Source organism: Cygnus atratus, chromosome 3 (genome assembly GCF_013377495.2).
Source record: "Cygnus atratus isolate AKBS03 ecotype Queensland, Australia chromosome 3, CAtr_DNAZoo_HiC_assembly, whole genome shotgun sequence".
Taxonomy (NCBI): domain Eukaryota; kingdom Metazoa; phylum Chordata; class Aves; order Anseriformes; family Anatidae; genus Cygnus; species Cygnus atratus.
Genome location: NC_066364.1, coordinates 62,291,946 through 62,311,067, shown reverse-complemented (window position 1 = coordinate 62,311,067; position 19,122 = coordinate 62,291,946). Strand labels below are relative to the sequence as shown.

General features: G+C 43.2%; 1 protein-coding gene across 2 annotated transcripts in view; it reads left to right on the top strand.

The window, feature by feature from the left end:
• The window catches only part of NHSL1 (NHS like 1), a 166,358-nt gene that overhangs the window by 108,932 nt on the left and 38,304 nt on the right, over window positions 1-19,122 (top strand). For both annotated transcript variants that reach the window (XM_050709742.1, XM_035538989.1), the window contains exon 2: window positions 9,267-9,419. In XM_050709742.1, coding sequence (XP_050565699.1) covers window positions 9,267-9,419 — 153 coding nt within the window. The remainder of the gene's footprint in view (window positions 1-9,266; window positions 9,420-19,122) is intronic.

The following is a 19,122-nucleotide window of genomic DNA, read 5'->3' as shown; positions in this document are numbered from 1 at the left end:
AGTATTTCCAGGGCCTATATGAACAGTGTTTGAATGTCTTCATTCCTGGAGTAGGGTGTATGCTCTTTAGAGAATATTAGACACCGTGGACTGCTTCAGAGATGTTTAACAGCTGTAGCTGGAACTATTTTATGCAAACCAGCTGTGGTTTAAAAACAAAAATGTAAATTGAGTTTTGGTGTGCATTAGCTTAGCTGATTTCTGGCATGGTGGCAAAGTAGAGATCTTGTTAGGCAGCGCTTCTGTCTGTCAAATCAAACTGGGATTGAAGTTTGTTTAGTGCTGTATTGCAGTGTCCTTAAAAGATGTGAAAGACTAGAACTGGTTCTATCATTATCCAGAGGGATGGGAATAAGGAAGAGGCTTCTCATGCATAATACATTCTGCAGAATAATTTTGGGAAAATACAGCTGTGGTTTTATTGATTCATTTTCCCAAGGGTGTAAACTTTATTCACATTGACTGTGTTATTGATCTCCCACCTCCTCCTTTACATTCAAACCAAATACTCCCCTCCAGGGGTCAGACCTGCCCTGGAGCCTGGGGGAAGCATCTCTCAAAGGTTTCTCACCTGGCTCTTTCTTCCAAGCTATGTTTAAAGTCATGCTTCCCTTCTCATCTCCATAACCTGTGATGCAAAATGGTGGAACAAATAAAAAAAGCATTGGCAGAAGTATTTCTACAACTACCATTAGCAGTCTTGAGTTTCATATTTACACTCTTCCCCTCCAATGCCTTCTGTGTAATTTGTATTTTGTGCTAAGCAGGGAAACTGGAGATAGCAAAAATGACATTTTAGCAATTAAAATGGTATCTTTCATTTTCGAGTGGTGTATGTTACACCCCTTGATGTTATAGCTTTGCTGTTTGTTTGTTTTTTCTGACAGTCTCCATCCAAAGCAGGGAATAACTAGTTTCTCTAAAACAAGAAAAACTGTGGGGATCTACAGGAGGGATCCTGGAGGAAAAAAATAAAAAATAGGGCACTTCTTTCTCTTTCTGGCAGGAAATGAAGGCAGAACTAATTCAGGAGAAGAGAGAATTTCCATTTTCATCTTTTCATGGATTACCTTTTGATGAAGTAGATGGTGAGGCCTGTATTTGCATAACGCCCCCACCTTTTTATTTACTGATAACTAAAAATCTTGATAGTTGGTGCGCTCACAGGTCCTTCTTGAAGATGCTTGGTGGTAAGACACCTTTTTCATAGTAGCATCATGTAAACCACTAGACACATTTGTCCAGTGAACAAATGAAATGCAGCTCTACAGCTGTTCATATTGACTGAACACAGCACGGTGTGAGGTTTGCTTGATTGGGTATGATTAATAGCAAACATGTTTGCATCTCTGACTCTTTTAATCAAACAGGTGGTAATAAAAATTTAAGTTATCCACATTATAAATTTCAAAAGTTCAACCAATTAGCAGTATGAATTTATGAGGCTATCCTTTCATTATAAAGGCTTTATTGACAGTGTCTAATAAGAAGATGCAGACTACAAAAAGGTCATTTTGAAATTTGTTTTCAAAATCCATTGGTATTTGATCGTGTCCGACATCAACACGCATGTGAGCAGCCGAAGACGTTCTCTGGAGATGCTGTGGTACAGATGTTGGCTCAGCTGTGTGCTTAGCAGCTTGACACAGATCACCGAGTCCTGCAACAGCACAATGATTAGGTGACTGTCGCGTGCCTTTGGCTGGAGAATATAGTCTTTTGAGGTAGTTTGTGCCACTATTTAATTGGAACATGCCCAGCTTTTCAGATTTTATCAATTCTTAAGGCTTTAGGGAAAATGCCAAATGTCATAACTGCCGAAATCCATTTATTGTTTGTGAACCTTAGCTTTTACTTACTTTGGGGAAGTAACTGAAAGTTTCCAACTAAGAAACAAAATTTGTTTTCAATCTGCTATGTGAGACAGTGAGCCTTGTTTGATTTTTGCATTAACAGGCACAGAATTGTCTGAAGGCTGGTAGTTTTCAAGGATTTTATTTTTTTTAATTTACAGATTGCAAAGTTCTCAGCAAACTGCGGGACATACCAGCCTAATTTTGAGAGAGCGTCTTGGAGCTTAGGGAAAAAAAAAAAAGAATTTACTAGCTCTTCGTGCTAACTCCTTGTACCAGAATAATCCATATATAACTAGAAGTATCCCAAAGAGCAGTGTTGGGAGGGGAGGCTGAGATATGCTGCAAGAATTCTTTCTATGACCTTTAAATAAGTGAAATGAGCGGGGAGTGTGTCCCCTTCAGGACACCCCTAAAGGGAATGCAGACTGAGATTAATTTAAGATGTCTGTTGGATATTAGTGGGGATCCACGAGGGCACAGCTGCCAAAGACGGAATTACAGACCGAACAAGGAGACAGTGTGGGACAGAAGTCCAGCAGTGGTGGGTTTGCAGTCTGGTTTTGTTGGTTTCGCTGAGTCCCACAGAATGAATAAACCAGAAAACTTAAGCGAACTTGCTCACATTATGTGGTTTTTGTTTGTTTGTTTTCCCCCATCCCTAAGACAGAAGAGGACTCTTTGCCACGGTGCATTTTTAGGGCAAATAAAAGCAAGATTATCCAGAGATGTGCTGCCAACGCTTTTGATCAGTTCTTCAGGATAAGCCGTAGCATAGGAGCGTTAAGGTGGATTTGGAATTTAAAATCCGGATGTTTCCTGGTGGAATGTTAAAAGGGTCTTCCTATGGAGAGAGCAAAGGATTCGTCTGGGAGCTGAATTCGCCTTAGTTCGGGAATGGCCAAAGGCTTGTGTCTTGCAATTTAAAACAAAGACATTCAACAAAACTGCACATTCACTAAACGTTATCTGTTCTGTCTGCAGATACAGTGTGTCAGGAGATGCTCTACCTGAGCAAAGCTGCTGCTTTGTCTGCGTGCAGCTCGAAATTCTCCCTATTCTCTCTGGTGATGTGTTTGCATGATAGAGGATCTGTGGCAAGACGTTTTGAATTGCAAAAGGAATGAATTAGCTTTATTGTGCGGTGACCTAAATAGGATCATCAGATCAATCCGCCTGCTGCTTTTCTGTCCTCTCTGGCTTAGGTTGTGCTGCTTCTGCTTTCCCGTCTCATCTTCCCCTCTCTTCCCCCACCAGGCAGCCCCCTGGCCAGAGCCTGGAGCTGTAATCCCTCGTGGGATGAATAAATGAAGGGACTCTTCTTTAAGGCAATACCTGCCCGGTAATTGCCTGTGTGGAGACAGGCTTGGTGCTTCCCCATGAGTTCACTGGGCCGGGGGTCTCTCTTTTCTTTTGTGGTGGCTTTGGGATAAAATACTTCTCGTCCTTTGTTCCCTCTCCCCCGTGCATTCTCCTCTTCATCTTGATCGCAGGTCTAATGAATTGCGATTTCTTAGTAGCTGGGGAAGTATCGTGCTTCACCCAGGCCGAGGGTGCCTTGAAAGAAGCCATTGTGAAGGGCCTCGCTTGGAGAGAGGAGGGCAGCTGAGCGCCTCGCCGCTTGGGACCGATGGCGTTTGTGGGGGGAGCACTTTTGTTCTCCTGAAAAATGCCAGGAGATGGCCAGACGTGATTGGCTCTGATAGGAGGGGGGAAAAAAAAGACTTGCAATCATAAATTATTAATTCCTGTGGTCCACAGGGGTGGGTTTGAATCCATTTAAACACCAGCAAGTGCTCAGAGGCATGGGTGAAGGTGGTCAGAGCAGGAATAAAGCCTGAACACAGCTACATTTGGTGTTTCTTGTCGCAGGTGCTTCGTGTTAGTTTTCCTAATGACAAAAGTCCCAAGTAGAAGTACAGGTACGGTTTTTAAGGCAGCATGGCCTTAAAAAAAACAATGGCCTTGCCAAAGGCTTCTTCCTCTGCAGCCTCACATAAGCTGATTTTGATTTTGAAATTTTATTTCAAGCGAGTGACTGAGATCGGTAAAAAGCAAACACATTGATTTCATTGTGTTGATTATATCTGCTTTCCAACGTTTTAACTTTCCCTTTTGGTTATTGCATCAAGGCTCACTGGAAGAGCTCTTGCCATGCAGTTCCTGGTTCAGTTACACATTTTCCCTTTTTTTTTTCCCCCCTCTGTTAAAACAGCAGCAATGCTATGCAGCTGCTTAATGGAGGATTTTTCCATTGTCTAAATAAAATCGCTAGGGCTTACCTCCTAAAGTCTAGTTTTCAAGGCGGTGATACATCTGTTAGTGGTTTAATGCACCGTTCATTCCATGAAGTTGGTATGTGTGTTGGGCTCATCCCTCCTGCATGAAAACTAGTGGAAAAATTTCTTTATTCATTTTATTCTTTTATTCATTTCATTTACTCATTTACTTTATTGCTTGTGGCAGTATCCGTGTGAGGTGGCAAGTCAGCGTCATCCGTGTTTCCGAGGATGTGGGAGCTGAGGCAGCGGGTTAATATTAACTCCTCCAAGGTGAACTCACAAGTGTGCCACGGAGCACGGCCTCCCCAGCCTCCTACCAGCACGGCTCGTAAAGAACCGATACTGCGGCATGCACACACCTGCTGCGTGCGCAGCTCTTAGCCAACTCGAACACTTCCAAAAGTTTTTCTACCAAGGTAGTTTTAGTTTGGTAGTGGTGTTGTTTTGGGGGGTGTGGGCGTTGACTGCTGGATTGGCAAAGTTGGAGGCTAAAGGCCTTTGTTTGGGTAGTGACTACAACATGAATTTTCTCAGACTGTCCCCTCTTTTTCTTCTCATTGTGGAAACGACAACCTTCAGAGAAGCACGCTTCGTTCACGCTTTCAGCTCTAGGAGAGCTACCACCAGAGCCAGTTGTGCTGACAGTTTTTGTGCCTTGCAAAGTGTTCTATAAAAACCGGGTTGAGACAACATGCTGAATTTCATGGAAGCCACTGGGTTTGTCTCCAGTGAAGATGAGTTTGGGGTTATTGCTGACCCGCTGCAGACTCTGAGCGATGCAGATGCATGTTCCTTGAGGCATCCCCTCATGGTACTGATTTTTGATGCCTGGCCACCTTATCAGCACGGCCACAGGGAAGGTGAAGGGAGGGTGAAAGGCAGCCATCATTTATGGATTGTTTGTTACTGGTTTTGAATAACTGTGCCTACATGCTGGAGATCAGGGCTTGACGACAGCCATCAAGCGCTTGTTTTCAGGAAGGAGAAATGCTTCAGGCTGGGGGAGGATCCAATAACAAAGAGCAACCCTGGACTTGGGACACATTGCAGTCCACAGTGGAAAAGGGAGGAGTTTGAAAAAGGGAGGAGTTTCCCAAGCTGTCCAAAGTAGCCAGGAAGATGGCAAAACACCAGGTACAGGACCTGACCCTGAAATGTAGATGACACCTGCTGCCTGTGGCTCGTGAGCCACCGTGAGATGCCAGAGAGGCCTCAGGTTCAGTCTGTGTCCCTGACCAAGCTTGAAAGCATCACCTTCTCCTGTGCAAATGCACAGTAGTTCCCCTTCCCGCTTGCAAAAGCACTTCCTACATCCTAAAAAAGATCAACACCACACTAAAAACCAAGTTACCACCTTCTGTGTGTGCTCTTAGATGGCAGCGCTGCTGGAGTCATGCTGGGCTCACCCCCAGAGTGTGTCCACCAAGTGCGCATCTAACAGGGTTTTAATGATGAATGTGTAATGGTAAAGTGCTAAGGGGGGTACTTTTGTGTGTGACTTTTTTAAAATACTAAATAGCATTGTCAGATGTGTCATGTTAAATATCACAAAAGTCCTTAAATCAGGTGACTCTCAAGGCCTACAGCAGCTAACAACAACTTGGGTAGCCCAGTTTATAGCACATAACGATGGTACCTTAAGTTCCTGGCTCGGAGTTTGTATGTAGAAGATGAGATTTAAGCTGTCACCTGAAAGTTTGTTTATAATTTCTGCTGCACTGCCCAAAGCATGTTCCTCCTGAACAGCAGTACCCGCTTTCTGTAGGATGAGGCCTACAAGTCAGAAGGTGACAATTTGAAGTCTTTGCTGTGTGAAAACAGGGTGATACGTGAATGAGCAGTCGCCTTGTTGCCAGAATTTTGATGCCAGGGACATTTTTTGTGTAAGGTGCTTGATGGGGATCAATGCAGAAGCAGAGGTGCCTTCCCCATCACGCTGCCATGGCGTGGGGGTCCTCTGTCCCTTTGGCACAGGCGCGCCCATCAGAAGGTCTCTCGGACCAGCAGCTGCTGGAAAGTCCTGGCACTTTTGGTGTCAAACCCGCGTTGTGATTGCCAGTTCTGTGGAATTGGAAAATACTGATAAAACACCAGTAGCAGTGTGTTCAGACACTGATGGGGGCACTTTGCTTACGCTCTTTTCTGCGTGGCACTGAGTCTCGGCGTTGTGGTGAAGCTTGGAGCAAAGTTCCTGTGGAGCGTTTGCTTTTTACGCTGCAGGGGCCAGATCCTGCTGCAGCTTTGGGGTCAGGCCGAGACCCCTGCTGCTGGCATTTTTCTCTTTCCTGAGGAAAAATCCTTCGCATTGTTAACCCGAGGCAGTTTCCTACGCTTGCTTTGTGAGGCAGGGCTTGCTTCTTGAGTCTTAACAGTGTGAAGGGCATGCCCTGCTGAGCACATTGACTCGCTGCTTAGCATTTTCCCTTTAACTGCTGCAAAATTGCAGTTCCTTCCTAGGAAGGACAGCCGTGGACCTTGATATTTATTTTTTAGGGCGTGGGGATGTAACGTGCACGGCAAAAAGTTGGGCTGTTTCATATCTCTGTGCTTGAGCTTCATTTGACGAATAACAGGTTCTCCATTAGACAGAAATAACTTGATTTTGTTTTCCATGTATCTGGTCCGGGTTGACGCTAATAAGAATAAATTGGGAGCGCTGCTGAATGAAATCCAATATGTGAAATGACCGGGCTGCCGCAGTCACTGCGATTGCCTGGGGCCGGGGGGGGGGGGCAGCGTGTCTGGAGGGGGAGACACTGCGGGGCCGAGGGGCGGAGGGGAGCGGCTGCCCTTCCTCTCCTCTCCTTTCCCCTCCCTTTTTCTCCCTTCCCTTCCCCTCCCCGCCCCGCTGGGGCTGTGGTGAGCGGAGCGCTGGGCTTGGCCCTTGCTGGGGTGGGGTGGCAGGGTTGGGCAGAAGCACTGCGCCGTCTGCCAGGGAGCTGTGGGCCTGAGCCAGTGTGAATGGCATTAGGGGTTGGGGGTTAATTATTTTGTTTAATTTTCTTTTTTTTTTTTTTTCCTCACATTTTATGTGTTGAAGCTGGCGGTCGTCAGCCCGCTGGATTGCATCCGAGGGGGAGAAATTGGGGTGAAGGGCTTGTCGGTGGTTTTGTGCACCAGTAGGGAGGTGTAAAGTTGTAGTTGAAGGGGAGTAAAAGGGAGAAGGCTGGAGGAGAGAAACTTGGAGCACAGGGGCTGAGCGGGACCAGGCTGAGAAGTGGTCACCTTTCCGCACCTCCGACTTTTTATGGGATTTAAACTCCAGGATCGCAGCCGAACGCCTTGAAAATGGTGGTTTTCATCAACAAAAAGCTTACATCTCTCGTGAAACTTTTCAAGAGAAAGAGTAAGTAGCCGTGCGTGCTTTCTGTCCTTCGGGGAAGGAGCCCGGCAGGGGAGCGCAGCTCAGGCTTTCGCGCTGCCCTACGGCCGCTGCTGTCGCTCTGTTGAGGATGTGGGGAAATGGCCTGGGACGGCTGCCACGGGCTGCTGTGCCACTGCCACCTCCTCTGCCCTTCTGCGGGTGTGGTGGCATCCACCTGCCGGCTCCAGGTTGCGATGGGGCAGGTTTGCCTCTGGTTAGCGAGAGCAGGCACAGACCGGCTGCATCTGTCCCTTACTGCAGCCAGTGCGAGGGGACGGGGTGTGGGACCAAGGCGTCCTGAAGGTGAGGAGAGTGATGGGCGTTCTTCAGAAAGCTTCTCTGAGGTCCCTGAAAGCAAGTGAGGAAATTTATCTGAGAACCTCCCACCACCCTCAAGTCCTTTTAAGACAACACAGGCATTGAGCACTGTGTCATAGGTATGCCTTAAGCTTCACAACTTTATGTTCTTTGATGCGAGTACAGATTATTTCCGTCTGAACCGATTCTGGCGGATGGGCTGTGGTGTTAGAGGAGAAGCCCTTTTTCAGGTGACAGGAGGCTGTTGCCTTGGCGTTGCTTCCTGACGCACCTCCTCCGCTACCCCAGAGGCACGGCACAAACTTCAGCAAGGATGCTGCGGGCAGCGAGCCGCGCACATCCACCTGCAGCATGGAAACAAGGGAAGATGCAGAGTTGGTAGCAAGGGCAGCACATTGGGGCCAAGTCAGCAGAGCAGGTGCCTGGGAGGCGGCACAGCTGTAGTGGCTTTTTCTTCTCTTTTTTTTTTTTTTTTTCCTGCTTTGGAGAGCTGAGCAAGGATATGCAGCTTGCTGGCCGCAAGCCAAACGCTGCCTGGGGGATCATAAAATATGACCCCCAACTGCCCTTTTCCTGTTTATTGCGGGGCGGAGGGGTATGGCCATTCAACTGTAAAAGTTTTTATTGATGATAAACTTTAAATGAAAGGTAATGGCTGTCTCTCGGGAAACATAAATGATAAACAAATCTTAGACTTATGCGCTTTGGCTGATTCATTACTGACTGTCTGTAGGGAACTTTGAACTTGAGCAGCGTCAGCATGTTACTTTCATGTGTATACTGGCAGGGAAGATGTGGCCAATGCAACCCCTCTTTAGTGCTCTTCTGCTCCAAGTAGTATTTCCCCAGTGAGTTACTGCTGTCCAAACCTGCTTTCCACTCATGGAAATGTAAAGTAGCTGATTTGTTGGCTTTGGCTGAATTTTGGTTCCTGGTTTTTGTGTGTGAGGTCAGAGAAGGTTATTTCACGGTACAAATGAACCTGTCGTAATCTCTCATGACGACTGTCACATTCTCAGGGTCACCCTTGAGCAAGGGGAAGCTCCTGGCAGGATCAGGGGACAGGAAAACTGATTTCATCTGCTGAGACTGGGAGCTAGAGGGGGCAAACGGTTGCAAGTTCACAATAAATGCATCAGCAAATATAAATGCAGGAGGAGAGAAAGGTGTTTCCTACACACCACAGGAGAATGCATTTCGACTAGAAATGAGAGGAGGGCTTTTAAACTGCCATGGAAGCAAGGTTCTAGAGAGCATTTGGACTGTAGACTATAGTGGACCTAAGCCTATGGTGAAAAACAATCTATTTGTAGTAAAAAACAATTCTGTGATTCTATGAAAACAATCTTTTTGGTTTCAAGAGGATGCATGGCAAACTTACATATGGGGTTACATGCTACAGCTACCTACAGCAGCATTTAGTTTCCTTCTTTTTGTCTCTCTCTGCAGCTGTTTCCAACTTAGATGAAGAGAGCAGATGGACTGTCCATTACACTGCTCCGTGGCACCAGCAGGAAAATGTGTTCCTGCCTTCCTCAAGACCACCTTGTGTGGAGGACCTGCACCGACAAGCCAAGCTGAACCTCAAGTCAGTACTGAGAGGTAAGATGCTGCTACAGGCGCTAGTGTATCCTAAAGCGATGGTGGTTTTTGCAACAGTCTTTGCAATCCAAGTTGTAGGCTTCAGAAGAAACTTGTTTGGTTTGGCTACAGCACACCAGGAACACTGAGTGGGGTTTACCACTAGAGATAAAGGGAAAATACTTTTGCTATCAAGAAACAAGGAAGTCTGTTACCTGGTAGAGCACTCTAGAGTGGAAAAATAGAAAACCTGGTGGGTTTTGGCCACTTTAGTCCAAATTTAGGCCCATTTTAGGCCTTTAGTCCACTAAGTTAGTCCACTTTAGGCCCATTTAGTCTTTGGAGTGCTTCAGAAATGGTGCCTTCCATTTCAGTAAGTCCTGAATTATTCCATTTATGTATTAGTTTAAGAACCAAATCAGAGGTATGTCATTCAGCGACTTTTTTTGTTGCCGTACAGTCTCATTTCTGGGAATGTAGCTCTTTGTGAAAAGTCGGAAAAGGTGTTGAGTGGAAAGAAAAGAAATGGTGAACAGAGCACTCACAAGGACTCTTTCAGTAGTATAACTGCTTTCTTGCAGAAGGGTGCAGGGTTTTTCTGAAGACCAATTTCTGCCCTTATTACTCAGGGTGTACCCCTACACTCCAGTGTGACATGCACTGAGTTGTGTTAGTGCAGTGGGCAGGCAGCAAGCAGAGAGGACTGTGAAACAGCTGTTGCTGGGCCAAAAGGAGAGCTTGAAATTACAGCATATTGTCCGTGTTCTGGAAATTGTTAGCAGGGTTTTCTTTACATTGGTTATTTTGCAAAGGGGGTTAACCTGCAAAGGGCCAGCTTATTTTGAGTCCCTTTTTGTTTCAACAGGAACCACAGGCACTGGATACCTCACAGAGTTAACTTGATATAAAAGAGTGGTGTATTTTTGTTTGTTTAATACTGCATTTCTGCTTTTTAAACATGCAGAAAACTTCATTTTATATGTCTTGAGTGGAGAAGTGTTTGGCTGTCACGTTTTATTTCTCTTGCTGTTTCTCCAGTTAATTGATTTTCACCATCTCTTACTAGGTGCCTTTCATTATCATTTAATAGGGTAGTCTTGACAGCCAGGGTTATTAGCTCACACATGGCTCAGAGGATAGCCTATGTGTTCCTCTGTACTTATATTGGATTAATACATTTGTGCAGTACTTTAGCCTTGAAATGTTTACTGTTCCCTTACAGGCACACTTACCAGTTCTTTCAAAAAAAAAAAAAAAGATATTTGCCTGCTTTAGATGAAAATAATACTGTCTAGATTTAGTGTTTTGTAAGCCTTAACTACTTGTTCTTATATTTTTCTATTCTCTGCTTGGTTCCATTATCAAAGAAAAATCCACAGGCTAAAATGCTCTTCTGATTTTCTTATGTTTTATTGGAAATATAACCACTGCATCTTCTATTTCAATAAATTTATATCTAATCTATTTGTGTGAAACTGATTATCATATGCTGCTTCCCCCAGCTTACGCACCTAAAGTTATTTCCTTCTGCTGGGACTTTTCTCTAGAGCTGCTTCTCTTTATAAAAAACAAACAAACAAACAAACAAAAAAAAACAAACACAACTATTCAGTACTACAACAATTTACCAATTAGACATTTGTGGTAAATAAAACTTGCATATACACATGATGTGGGACTCCTTGTTAATGAAATTTCATGCTTTCAGGGAAGTAATTGAGAGAGAGAGAGAAACAAAACTACGATGCCTTCAGCAGACCTCCAGCTGCTGACATAGTCAACAAAACTCCACTCTTATTTATTTAATTACTTTTTACCTCAAGCTCTTCCCTGGCCATGTTTCTTCCTTACAAGCAGTTCCTCACTGTGGCCTGTAGCTGTCCTCGGTAGCTACAGCATGAATTTAACACCATTTTCAGTAATTTCATTACTGCCTGCAGGGGCTCCGAGCAGTAAGAGGGGCATTGCCTGAAGTTTTATCAGCTTTACTCTTCAACAAGCACTGTGAAATCAGGAGGACACCAGTGCTTCTGAGCACATTTGGAGGATTAGATTAAAAGTTCTCTGCCCAGAGTTGAGTTTCATTTAGCATAGAGGCGTTGTAGAAATTGTTGTGTAGTTGTGACTACTACTGAACTATTTTTCCATCTGCTGTTTCAGAAAAGACAATTTTTTTCAAAGCTGCTTAATGGATAGGAAGTAAATTGCCTAGTGCTATGTGATTATAGCATAGAAGGCTGGAACGAAAAGTAATGGTCCATAGCAAGTTGATTGCAGGCTATTATTTTGTTACTGCGTTCATTGCTGCCCTAGTGAATGAGAGAAGTTAAGTGTAAAACTTGCGTTACCAATAGTAATTCACTTGTAGAGCATAACATTAATTTAAACCACCTCTAAAGATATTTAATGTATAAATTTTTTTCAAAATAATTCAGGTAAGATATTCCTTTCTGTCAAGGTGTTCTTATCCATCTAGTTTTACCCACCTAATACTAACCAGATAAAACCCTGAGTAGCTTTTAAAATAACAGGTCAAACCTATTTGTGCTGGTACAATTTTAAGAAATCAGCAAATTTTGCCAGCATGGGTGTAGCTAAAAACAAACAACCTAATTTTCGGGGGGGAAAAAAAAAAAACCACAACCAAGTGCTCTCTGCTCTGTGATCTCAGTGTACTCTTCGTACCTTTAGCAGAAGCAGTGTTGCATTTGGAGGAGGAGGAAGAGATTTTTCTTTATTTTTTGTGCAATTTATTACTTTATAATATATATATTTGTCTATATTGAAATGTCCTCTGCTTATTGCACTGTGAAATTGCATGCAGCTTGTGATCATAGATGTTACATGGAGGGATTCTGTTAGATTTTTGTACCTGTGAACTAGACTTTTTCACTCTTTCAAAATCAAGGGACCACGCTGAGCTCTTCCTTTACAAAACTACTTTCAAGTATAAATGGTGAGATCTTGCATTCAAATTTCTTCACAACTGAGGTAAAGCTATTTATTAGTTAGGCATGCAGGTGCTCGGGTGCCATCTGAAGTTTTTTTTTTTATATAAACAAAACAAACAAAAAAAAACCATAATATTTTCCAGTAATCTGAATTAGAAAATGAAGCACCTGGAAGTTGGGAAGTTTGTGATGCACATTATTTGTTTCTATTCTCAAGAATCGGGGTGGCTTTATTAGACTTTCTATTAAAATGTAAAGTTGTTACTGACTAAAATCAGTGGCTTGGAAATGTTGAACTCAGGCTGCATGACTACTAGAAACTATTTTTAAATGAATGTCTTTAATGTCACTTGAAAGTCTCAGCGGCTGAGCTGCCGGAGCAGAAGAGCTAATTGAGCTGCACTTCATTGGCATGGTACCATTGCAATATGATTTAAAATGCAGTTTACTAAATGATGCAGTTCTTTGCTGGTGGTGGTAGCTCCCATTATTTTAAATGTTTTGTTTCCAGTGGATAAAACAGGCTCTCCCTTTCTCTGGGGAAGCAGCCAGCACCTTGGATCACGCAGCGGAGCAGATGGGGCGACACGTTGGATGTCAAGCGTGGGCCATCCAAGGCACCTGTTTCCCTACCCTCAGGGCCAAGCTGCTCTAACAGGCCTTTCCTGAGAGCCTGCTTGAAGTGGGCTCTTGCTCATGCCTCCACGGTCACCTCCTGTTCCCAGGATACAAATGTTCAGGTGGGAACAACACGATATTGGCCCTTGAGGAGTTTTGTGCGGCTCTGTGCCACTCTTTCCTTCTAGGGAGCAGGGGAAATGGGAGGTGAAGAAGATGGGTGGTGAGAAAGAGCTAAGGCTCTGCATGGTGTCTGGACCCCAAAACTACCTCTTTGCACTGCGTGCCTTCAGCTTTCGAGGCTGAAGGACTGCTTGACCTTTTTTAGTCTTGTGTTGCCGATGTCTACAGAGTGGTTGGACTGGCATTGAGAGTCTGCTGTGTACACTTACTGCAGTGTATCCTACAGCTTTTTTGGCCTTTGAGGTCAAGAGGTTAAGTGGGTGTTTCACCAGAGTCAGGATGGTGGCACTATCAACCAGCCCCTGTCAGTGTGCACTGACAGATCTGTCTTGTTGCTCTGAAGCTTTTTAGTACTTAAAGGATTGTGGACTGAAGTGTAGACCAGTTGCTCACCTGAACTCGCTTTGCTCTGCATTTTTTTTGAACCATCCTGTGCTCTCCATGAAATGTGGATATAACTCAGCTGGAGTAATAGGGGGCAGTGGGCATATGTGGCCTGATTTCCAAGGGGCAGTCATCTTCCAGTTCCAGCAATTGGCACTGTAGGGTCCTGAAAACAGATCAGACTCTCAGCCGATGGCCTGTTCCTCAAGGGTCTTGTGAAGCTCTTTCTGCTCAGTTCAAGTTGCAGGTCTGGGATAATGTTTTGGTGCACACTGCTGTTTATTGCCTGGGCTGGCTGTCATTTCCAGTGGGTTAAGATGGCAGGTCTGTACTGAGAAATTTACGCCTGTAAACAGTGTGAACAGTTGGATATGCTTTCATACTATTTTTTTCAAACTATAGCTGTAGAGGATTCTTGCACAAGTGTCTGTATTTTGTGCCTTTTCCCCCCTGGCGTAATTGTGTTGATTCAAACTACGTATATAGTATAGGGCTTGTTGTTCCAATGTCTGTGATGATTCATTTATTATCTCATCTTCAGAAGAGCTGGATTTGGCTGAGAGTGGCTTCTGTTTAGCTTTGTTGGCCAAATTCAAGGAATGTATTTAAGCAGCAGTGATTGGAACACTTGATTTGTTTTCTAGGAGACATCTGGTTAGCATTGTCAAATAAAACCGGATTTAAGTAGTTACTCATAAAGCCCCTATTATGTCTTGCTGCAAGACCCTCCAGACAGGTACGTGTTTACCCTTTGTCTTCTGAGGGCATCTGCCAGATCACTGCTCAGATGAGCAATATTAGGGTCAGCCCTACTAGTCAATAATCCTGCTTAGAAGATTATGGACTTAAAATAATCTTATGTTTCATTAAAGAGCTGCAGAGTAGTGGGGAACCACTGGTCTAGTTCAGATTCAGAGGGATATTAAGATGTGAGTTCCGTAGCAAATGGAAACCTTAATGAAATAAAAGACCATTAAAGGCTAGGGGTAGACCATATTTTCTGGAAAGGCCTTGGAGCTGTAAAATAAATTTTTTTTTAAAAAAAAAAAGAGAAATCAACATATTTCTAATTATTTTAGTTTCAGCAGTCATGTTAGTGCCAGTGGTTCTGTCCATGTACCCTGTTTTTTTTTTTTTTTTTTTTTTTTTTTTTTTGTTTTTGTTTTTTTTTTTTTTACTGTTTCTGAATTAATTCACAGTACGTCTGTTGATGGTTTTGGCCAGGCTCCATACTCTAGCCACCCTTTCTAACAGGGAATTTAAGGGGGGGAAAAAAAAAGATTTTTTTTTTTTTAAAGGAATATCCAAATGAAAACTAAGCAGAATTTGATTGGGAGTCTACAGTTCATGTATTTGAATGCTGCTCTTGTGCTGAAAAAAATGAGTTACTTGGGAGGATTTAGATTCCCTATTTTTAGGTTTAGTTATGTAGTGCAGTGTTGAGTGTATAAAAACATACAGGGTTGTTATACGTAGATTGATTGCATGGTGTCATACATACATGATGAAGTGAAAGCATTTCTAGTAAAAGGGTTAAGAAGTCTAAAATTTGTTTCAAAACACTAATGATAATATTTTCTTAAACCAGATTAATGTGTTTTCGTAGTATTTTCTGATGGAAGTCAGAGTCAGTAGGAAGATTTGATTGAAAGATTATTGAACCTCACCCCGTTTCAAATCTGTGCCTTTAGTGGAGAGAAGAAATCTGAAGTGTTACTGTCTGGTATAATTGTTTCAGTGGTAGGTAAGCAACTTCCATCACAAGGAATAACAGACTTTCAGTTGATTTCCAGTTTGTGTTTTTATCTCCTTCTTCTCTTAGATTGGGTTGTTATAAATGCTTGTTTGCTGCATTTTAGGTAGCTTTAAGCTGAACATTAAGTGTCCTAGGAGAAAAAACATCAGAAATTCCCTTTGTCTTTTTATATCATCTCTGTTCAGTAGTCTTAAGAAACAACAAATATCCATAAAAATGCCAGAGAAAAAGTGTAGAGAATGTTTTTTAATGCCAGCATCAAACATGCAAAAGGAAGCAAATAGAAACTGTTAAACTTAAGACATCTTGTCACCAGTAAATGTAGTGGTATAACACTCATGCAGAAATTTAAATTAACTCAAGACAAACGGTGATAACTATTTTGAGCACTCCCCAATGACAGCTTGTTAACAAATATAATCTGTAATGGCTGTTGCATTTTGGTGCCTTTAGATAGGTTTTCTGTATGGCTAAGTCATACCGACCACCTGGGGAGCTATGGGTGGGATTATATTTATTTGTCTTTGAAAAGCTTCAGAAAAAGAAATAAATGATCAGAATGTTTGTATTTACTTAAAACTCTAGAAGTATTTTCACATTTCAGAGGTCCTTTTAATTTGGATCCTTATTAAAGGCTTGCACCTGATCTGGACTCTTGGAGAAAAAAAAAATCAAACTGCATGCCTCCTTGACTTAAATGTTGCACTTCATGCACCATCCTTGTGCATTTACACAGCTGAGCCCTGAAGCAGCCTGGGGAGGCTGGTCTGGAGGGTTGGGCTTCCTAGCCTGACTGGCTGGCCTGCTGTCGCGTCAGGACACCCTTCCCAGTGTAAAACAGGGCACTTGTGCATTGGAGAGGATAGACCTAACATAAGTACATTTGATTGCTTTCAGTTAGATTTATTTGAAGTATCCATTCAACAGACTTCTCCATTGCAGGAGAAGGCTCCATTAGGGTTATCTTTATCCTGTGCAGCCCAAAACATCTTTGTTTCTGGGAACTTACCATAGTATCTGTTATTAAATTTACCTGTGAAGCTGGGCTTGGGCACTTGTGCAAGAGGGAACACACTTAGCAGTGTTTGTCTTGGAAAAGTCTGGTAGACTTGGTAGACTTTCTTTTTACTCAACAAATAAGAAGGCCTTGTAATAAATAATTAACTTTAGGCAATAGGTTTAAAGCTTGCAGCTTCATACAACACTTGCATGTGAAAGAAGTCTGTTGGGTACCAGTGTTGATTGTCTCTAGGGTTGTTTTATGCTTTTGTATATGCACTTGTATATATATGGAGCCAGGCTCTTTTCAGTGTCGCCCAGTGCCAGGACAAGAGGCCATGAGCACAAATGGGAGCACAGGAGGTCCCATATGAACATCAGGCAGTACTTCTGTACTGTGCAAGTGATAGAGCACTGGCACAGATTGCACAGAGAGGTGGTGGAGTCTCGCTCCTTGGAGATCTTCAAAAGCCACGTGGGTGTGCTCCTGGGCAACCCACTCTGGCTGTCCCTGCTTGAGTAGAGGGTTGGACCAGATGGCCTCCAGAGGTCCCTGCCAACCTCAGCCATTATGTGATTCTGTAAAAATACAAATCTAGAAATATCACTATCAAATTACATTTTGGGGAAAGAGATGTGAATAATAGGGAAGGCAACTGGACTGGCAAATGCTGCTATTAGCCAAAGCATCTAGATAGAACTGTTAAGCAGAAATTTTTTCAGCTGATCTGGCATGGTAGTATATATCTGTTGAAATTCCTGACCCGTTAAAACGGGAGTCTGAACAAACCAGCACACTGGATATATCACAGCTGAAGTTCATGAACTTGCTTTACAGTTACAATTGGTCACAGCTCAGTTGTTACACAAGTGCATCGTTGCTGTGGCTTTACAGCATATTTTAAAGCTTTGATATAGAAGCACTCCCTGTGATACTCAAGTTCTGCAGATGATATGGGGATTTATACATTTAAGAGAAATGGGATTTGATCCAAGCTGAATGAATTTTTGGGAGGAATATAAAGTAGTAGAGGCAAGCTGTCTGCCTCATTTAGATTTATGGACAAAAATAGATGCTGCGTTGGAATTAAACTGAGCTGTTTTTTTAAAGTCATATTTAGCACGAGATCTTTGTCGAAAACCAGATTGCTTTTGTACAGCTCTGCATTTATACAACCTGTTTCATCCACACAAAGAGAGTTGTGCATTCTTATCCCTGGTTTGTAAATGAGGGACACGTAAAGAGTGAAAGCCAGTGACTTTAGCTAGCTTTACTAACCAGAAAAGACCTTTGAACTAAGGTGTCTCATTTTAATTACAGTTCCAGGACAGATCGTTCTCAGCAAGCTCTTTATCTTGAAAAGTTATCTCCTGGAATTTCCCATTAACTGTGCTTCACAGGCAGTCCAGAATCCTTGTCCCTGTCCTGCAGTTTAGAAAGTAGTCAGGGAGGCAGCTACGCCCTCTAAAGGGGACCCAGTTTGGTAGAGTATGTTCCAGTATAACACTGGTGTGACCAGTCCCCCACAAAATGTAGCTGTGTCCATTACATTTAAGGCAGCAGCCTTTTTGCCTAATAGAGCATGCCACCAGTAAGCTGGATGTTCGGCTGGTGCTCATCTCACCCTTAAATAATTTTAAATCCTATCTACTGAAAAATCCTTTCAGGCATTTTACTTTAAGCAACCATTGGATAATAAGCACACAGTTCTCAGAAGTGGAGATGTTGAAATCCCTGTTACATTCTTCTGCTCCTTGTGAGAGAGATGTCTGCAGTGTTGTACCAGGCGCTGGTTGTTACTTGTGTGGAAAGGACACGAATTAAGGCAGCTCGGGTTCTTCTTTAGCTGGCTTTATCCCAGGGTGCCTCAATGTGCCCATGTGCTGCAGGCAGAGGGTATATACCCCCTATGACTCTGCATTTAGGAGGTACATCTGTGAAATTTAGATGGTGTCATGTCTGTCTACGGATGTACAGCACTTGCCTGGATCTAACCTGAGGAGATTCGCTTGGACAGCAGAAATCCCATGTCTGGAAGTCAGGTCTTCTGACACCCGGTCCTGTCCCTCACAAACTCGTGAGGTCTTAGTTGTCTCACCTCAACTGGAAAAACAAATTCAAAATGTGCCTGAAGTAAATTAAACTTACATGCGATTATTTATCAACCTTAACACAAAAAGTTCTTCTAAATCAGAAAGCAGTGATATATTACATTACTGTGTTTATTAAAGAGCAGTGTGATATATGAAGTAATGTGTTGTTTTTTAAAAGTTTGCTTTCACAAGACAATTTTCACTCTCTTGGAAAAGTGTACTTATGTAAGACAAACGTATGCTGTACTGTAGTCTGTCTGTATTTATAAGACAGTGTTTGTAGTTGACTTAGAGGAAGGAGGTTTCTGTGTGTTTACAGAAGAAGGGAATGGCTGCAATGCCTAAAACAAAAAAGGAAAACAAAAATCTGACCTGAGGGAGTAGTTTTCCAGTGATATGTGCAGTGAATAGATAAATGTATTTTAATACGCTAGTCAGCAGATTTGTTTCTGTAGGTGACAGTTTAGCTGACTCTTGCAGATAGTAGCCTCTCTCTACAAAAAACCAAAAACACACCCACTACAAAACACAAGTTACAACATGAAGGGCGCTGCCAAGAAGTCACCCTGAATGTAGTGGAGATAATTTTTCAAGCATGCAGACGCAGCTGTCAGCGTGTCGCTTGCCCGCCCTTGCGTACAGTGGGACAACCCAGAACGGTGCACGTGCTGCCTGCTCACCTTTCACCCTCCACACCGCAGCCTTCCCCTTTTCGCAGCTGGGTGTGTGGTGCATCTCC